Source organism: Solenopsis invicta, chromosome 6 (genome assembly GCF_016802725.1).
Source record: "Solenopsis invicta isolate M01_SB chromosome 6, UNIL_Sinv_3.0, whole genome shotgun sequence".
Classification (NCBI taxonomy): domain Eukaryota; kingdom Metazoa; phylum Arthropoda; class Insecta; order Hymenoptera; family Formicidae; genus Solenopsis; species Solenopsis invicta.
This window is the reverse complement of record NC_052669.1, coordinates 13,096,553-13,102,911: the sequence shown is the minus strand read 5'-3', so window position 1 is coordinate 13,102,911 and position 6,359 is coordinate 13,096,553. Positions and strand designations below refer to the sequence as shown.

The window sequence follows — 6,359 nt, the reverse complement described above, 5'->3', positions numbered from 1 at the left end:
TGTTAATAAACGATTTTAGAATAATAAAGAAGTATCTGCGATTATGCGATTTCAAGTTAGAGCACTGATCGTTTACTCGCACATCGACCGTCTGCAGCATGCGTTAAAACAAAAGATCTCAAAAAAGACAAAGACAAAACAGTGACTTGGTAGGAAAAAAAAAGAAGACAGTCTACGAATAGACGGTCAAGTGTTTTAACTTGAAATCGCGGATACTTCTTTATTATTCTAAAATCATTTACTAACAATGAAAAGAATATACGAAAATGAGTCCCAAAAAAGAAAAAAAAAGCACAAGGATTGGAAGAAGCTCTAAAAAAATTAACAAAAATTACGAATTTTATACGTGCGAAGGAAAAATTGCAGAAAATTGAAAACTTAAATGCAAAGGTGTTGTGTTTTAATATTTAACTAACAATAAGTTAATAATCGTGAAAAAAATGGTCGGCGCATTTTAGAAAGATTTTATGCCTTTTATATATTCATATTTTACACACGTGACAAAGCATTACACTTTAGATTTGGAGTGATTTAACTTAATGGAATAAAAAATAACGTAGCATTTATATTTTGAATATACATGCAGGATCCTACTTACGCATGAAAGCACTGATTTAAATTCAGAGAAAGCTGAAATATCTACAAATGCAGTTGAGAAAAATCAAATGAATAATGATATGACCATTGACCAATACTAATAATGCATATCCTTTCGCAATCGCTGCAAAATATTCAGTGATTTGATGTTGGTCTTATTTAGAATCACACATTTGTCTAAAACATATTTTTTATAGTTGATTACTGGATTAAGAAGGGACCTTCAGACTATCAACATCGCAATAGACCATTTAAAAAATCGAAGAGAGAGTATTCACAAATGCTTCTTGATAGTGCTCTAAAAATATTTTTCACGAAATAAAAATTAACGGAGAAAAGTATAACAGAGATTTATTATTGTTTTGTATGTAAAATATTTTCTACATTGATTTTATTAAGACTTTATAGAGGCCCCTGCAAATTCATCTCTAGCAACACAAAATTCAGAAAATATTTCTTTTATGTAATACTGAAAACGTATTTTTTTTTCATTTTTTCCGTTAATTTAATACTCGTATGAAATTAGTTGTATGGAACTTTGGGGCCCTTGCTGGCGCGGGGCCCTAAGCAACTGCTTATATTGCTTATGCCAAAATCCGGCCCTGAATTAAGGTCGGGCGACGTTACTAAATTTTCCGCTGAATCTCTACATTCCCTAAGACTACAACCGTCCTTATATCGACTGTAAGTTGACTCATCCAAGTCAGGCTTTCAAAGTTGACTGCAAATTGACTTTGCATAGACATCTGCAGACATCCTTTAAATGTTGACTCTAAGATGTCTAGAAAAAGACATGCGGTTCCGTAGTGCTGTGTGCATCATAGTATTGTTAAGAAACATAAATATTTATATTAATAGACGAAATAGGTCCATATATAAAGAAACCTCGATCTACAGCCCAATGAACAAACAATATTTTTTAATTGTTTTTTTATTAGGAGTATAAATAAGTTTCCGCCGTTTTTTATCAAAAATTGGGCATTTATTGTGAAAGAACGGTACTTAATGTTTTATTCGAAGTATTGTCCATCTCTAGCTATTGCATTTTCCCATTTTTCTGGCAGCATACGGATACCGCGTCGGAAGAATGCTTCATCTTTTGAAGCTATCCACAAATCGACCCAATTTTTTGTATCTTCATATGATGTGAAGTGTTGCTCAGACAGGCCATGCGCCATCGATCAAAACAGTAGTAATCAGAAGGAGCAATATCTGGTGAATACGGCGGGTGGGGTAAAACTTCCCAATTGAGTGTTTCCAGGTAGGTTTTGTCCGGCGCCGCAACATGTGGACGAGCATTATCATGCAGAAGAATAACTTTGTCGTGTCTGGAGTAGTAGTGGGCACGTTTTTCCTTGAGTACTCGGTTCAATCTCATTAATTGTGTTCGGTAGAGAGCCCCAGTAATGGTTTCATTCGGTTTGAGTAACTCATAATACACGACACCAAGCTGGTCCCACCAAATACACAACATGAGCTTTTTTCCATGAATGTTCGGCTTGGCTGTCGATGTTGAAGCATGGCCAGGTTGTCCCCATGATTTCTTCTTCTTTGGGTTATCGTAGTGAATCCATTTTTCATCACCAGTGACTATACAATGCAAAAAACCCTTTCGTTTGTGCCTGGCAAGCAACATTTCACATGTGAAAAATCGGCGTTCAACGTTTCTCGGCTTCAGTTTATATGGAACCCAGTTTCCTTGTTTTTGAATCATTCCCAATGATTTTAAGCGATGTGAAATTGCTGGTTGAGTCACTCCTAAAGTAAGTGCAAGTGCTTCTTGCGTTTGGCACAAATCTAATAATGTTTCCAATTCCGCGTCTTCGTACTCTTTCGGTCTTCCGCTACGTTCTTTGTCTTCGACGTCGAATTCACCGTTCTTAAACTTGTGAAACCACTCACGACAACTTCTCTCACTTAAGGCAGTCTCACCATATGCTTCTACAAGCAATCGATGCGCCTCGGCTGCAGATTTCTTCAAATTAAAGAAGTAAATAAAAAGCTCCCGCAAATGACGCTTATTCGGCTCAAAACTCGACATTTTCGCACGAAAAAAGATATATGATGCTGATACAAAATTGCTAATATTTTAAGGTTATGTTGTTGCCAGATGTCCAACCTTACGATATAACGTTTTACAACAGACAATTTCAACCATAATATACTAGTGGCGCCATTTTTTGTAAAACGGCGGAAACTTAGGCTGAATCCTCATGCAGACACCGGCGCTTTAGCACCAGTGCTCAAGCGCTGTTTCAAATGTTGAGCAACAGCCAATGAAATATGTTCAATTGAGAATAATAGAAACGTTAATTTTCACTTAATTTGATAAATGAACTTTTAAATTATAAACTATCTTTATTATGTTTTTTCATAATTAATGATATGCAAATCTATTTGATTTTACGTTTTTTATAAAATTAAAAAAAATTGATCTTCAGCAGCCATAATAACTGTCTAGTGATATTCTAGTGACACTAGCGGTGCCCAAACTTCGACAATAGGTTTGTTCGAGTTGCTTGAAATCCCCAAAAATTTTTGCACTCGAGATGAGATAAATATATATTCGACCGTGAAAAAGAGAGAGACGACGAAGAAATTAATTCAAAAAGGGCAGCAACACGAACAGGCCAAGGTCCGTGGATTGGCGTTGGAGGGGTAGGAAGGTCGTTGCATAGCCGCCATTTTCGAGACAGCGAGTCAGTGTTAGTGTATGTACGTAGATAGTAAGGTACTACAGCTATTAGTTGTGTGAGTGAGCGAGTGTGCAGTAAAAGTATGGCCGCCGCCATTTTCGTTCCACATCGTTGAAGTGGATGCAACGACCTTCCTTCCCCTCCAACGCCAATCCACGGACCTTGGAACAGGCCTAATGTTCAACTTTTCGGACAGCGTATGTATAAAAATCTTTGATTGTACAATATACAGTGAAAGGCAATTATTTAATTTAAATTTATTATTTTGATACGCTTACTAAGTACTATATTACATCAGTACCAAAACACTTGGTTGAGGTTATTAAACTAATTGGTAAAGATTTTAGTACGTATATCAAAGTTTTGGTATAAATTATATAAAAATTTGTTTAATTCGATATTTGCACTATAAAAACATCGAATTAAACAAATTTAGTACAAGTACTAGGTACCAATTAAAATGGAATTGTATGAAATTATTTAAAAACTTTACTTGTTAACGGTTTGACAATAATCTAATATAAAACGCTCAATTTATTTTTTAGGCAGTCGAACAGTTCCCATGAGGCACAAATAAAAGTTTGCAAAAATATTATTGCATGTGGCTAGAATTGTTATTCTTAATATAGACTGATATGCTTGCAGTAATCAATAAATTTGAGCTAGTCGTATAGACTTGTAATAAAAATTATATACCTACCGAAGAAAGAAATCACCTACAGAAACAGGTAAGTTAGTTGGTTTTAGTTAATTCTAATTATACGTATTGCGTTCATCGCTGTTGAAAAGCCCTTTGAAGAACGAATAATAATATGTTATTACTTTATGTCTAGTTATGGATCCAAAGTTTTTTTATCAATATCAAGTGCAAGTAGCAGTATTTAAATATAAACAAAATTATTACATGTACAATCTGTATATCTCATAACGATGTAAATTATTGGCTATAGTTGCGTTATCATGTATGATAAAAAAGACATACAAACCAAAGCGCTTTTGAATATCAGAATTGTGTTACAATAGATAAGATTTTGGTGCTTTTTATAAAGTGTACCCTATCATTTTAAATGATCCAACAATGTTTAAAAATTACTGTTGCATGACCACAGAACAATTCAAAGATCTGTTAATACTGGTTGCTCCAGTAATTACTAGACAAGATGTGATACAAACACCAATCTCACCTAAAGAACGTCTATTGTTGACATTAAGGTACGTGACATTTGTAAGCTTTAAATATACAAAATAGAAAAAATCAGCCTGATTCAATTCGTTGAAATCAAATCATCTACAAAATTTTAATCATGTTTATTTAAAAACTTGTATCATTACATGTGACAAATTTGTACAATAATTAAAATATTTTATACAAAAAAGAATGTTGGTGAAAATTTGGTTATTGGCCGGTATTCATAGTTGAATCTTATTTCAAGATCGTCTTAAGCAATGTCTCAAAATGCTAATACGGCTCTCTGATTGGTTCATGACATCTTAAGATGATATTTAAGACGGTCTTAAATAAAAGAATCGACTATGAATACCAGCCTATGATTAAAAAAGCAAGATTTTCATCATAAGTATTATTTTTAAATAAGTATTATTTTTAAATATTACTAATATATTTTATTTTATAAATAGGTACTTAGCATCAGGAGATAGTCAAGTGTCTATGTCATATAAATTTGGTGTTGGGACAAGTACAGTTTCTCAAATAATTTCGGAAACTTGTCAAGCATTGTGGACACAATTAGCCCCTTTAGTTCTACCAGTACCAAAATCAAAAGATTGGGGAGAAAGTGAAAATAATTTCAATTGGGAAATTCGTAAATAGAATTTCCCAAACTGCGTGGATGCTATTGATGGTAAAAGAATCTTCGCGTAAATATAAAAATTTAAGAAGCTCTAAAATATAGTGTCGTCTCATTAAAGGAAAGAAAGTATTTTATTTTTTACTTGAAAGAATCTTCGTGTAAATATAAAAATTTAAGCAAATCTGCTATATAGTGATGTCTTTTTGAAAGCGGTATTCTATTTAATGATGCTCGGATTAATCCAATTACGTTCTCTATTTCATCATTTTGCGGTGTCATAATAGGTAATGCTAGTAAAACCAATTCAGGTGGTTTTGGGAGAGGTGCGTTTAACAACTCAGTAAGTTTTGTCATCACTTCATTTGGCTCGGATGATCGACCTGTAACAACGTTTATATTTTGCCAAAAATCGGAATTAAATTTTCAACTTATAATTAAATGTTAATAAGTTAGAAACGCTTTGGCTTAATGCACATAGGACGCGTCAACGCGTTACGCGTGACGAGGTAGCCAATCATTTTTTCGCTTTTATGACAAGAAATAAGAAAACAAAAGAATGATTGGCTATTCGCCACGCGTAACGCGTTGACGCGTCCTGTGTGCAGTGAGTCTTACTTTGTCAGTACAGTCGTGAGTTAAAAGGTTGCAACACATTTTCTTCGATGGTTTTTGGAATGTAGACTTGTTTATCGAACGGCCAACGTAATTGGTTCTCACCTGTGAATCCAACCAATTACTTTCGCCGATCAATGAGCAAGTCTACATTCCAAAAACCATTGAAGAAAATGTGTTGCAACTTTTTAGCTCACGACCATGGTGGAAGTAACATGATGTGTGCAGTTTGCAAGCATCTCTCTCTAATTCTTTGCCCTCTCGCTTGTTTTCTGACCGTTCAGACCCCAGGTGTACCAATCTTATTTAACTCCACAAAGTTGTTACAACTGAATATAGTTGTCTTCGTTGCACGCACATCATGTTGTATTCTCTCGGTCTTTTTTTATCGCATACGTGAATATCGTACGAGAGCCTCGAACAGAAGGAAGAGTGTGATTTGCATGTAAGTAATATTTTTTAATATTTTACAATAATTGAAGAAGTTTGTTCATATATTAACATAAATTAAACTGGAAAGGCTTCAAATAAAATTACATAAAATGCAATAAAATGACTCTTTGAAGGTCTCTTTCAATATATAAAAAGAAAAAACAAATACAAAAATTTAATTTTAAAGAATTCTCAGTTAATTATCTCCCAA

General features: G+C 33.9%; 1 protein-coding gene across 4 annotated transcripts; it reads left to right on the top strand.

Annotated features, from left to right (window-relative positions):
* Positions 1-3,359: 3,359 nt before the first annotated feature.
* LOC113003267 (protein ANTAGONIST OF LIKE HETEROCHROMATIN PROTEIN 1-like) lies at positions 3,360-5,898 on the top strand. Of its 4 annotated transcripts, none has more exons than XR_005575101.1 (4): positions 3,360-3,490; positions 3,839-4,021; positions 4,403-4,505; positions 4,932-5,885. XR_005575101.1 is itself a non-coding variant. In XM_039451040.1 (4 exons), exons 3-4 carry the CDS (start codon positions 4,372-4,374, stop codon positions 5,122-5,124), a joined length of 327 nt encoding a protein of 108 aa, XP_039306974.1. In that variant the 5' UTR covers positions 3,360-3,490; positions 3,839-4,021; positions 4,127-4,371; the 3' UTR covers positions 5,125-5,898. The 4 variants fall into 4 exon arrangements, 3 of the variants coding, with proteins under 3 accessions (XP_039306974.1, XP_039306975.1, XP_039306976.1); XM_039451040.1 differs by having other exon boundaries at positions 4,127-4,505; positions 4,932-5,898; XM_039451041.1 differs by lacking the exon at positions 3,360-3,490 and adding an exon at positions 3,504-3,639 and having other exon boundaries at positions 4,127-4,505; positions 4,932-5,898.
* Positions 5,899-6,359: the final 461 nt, after the last annotated feature.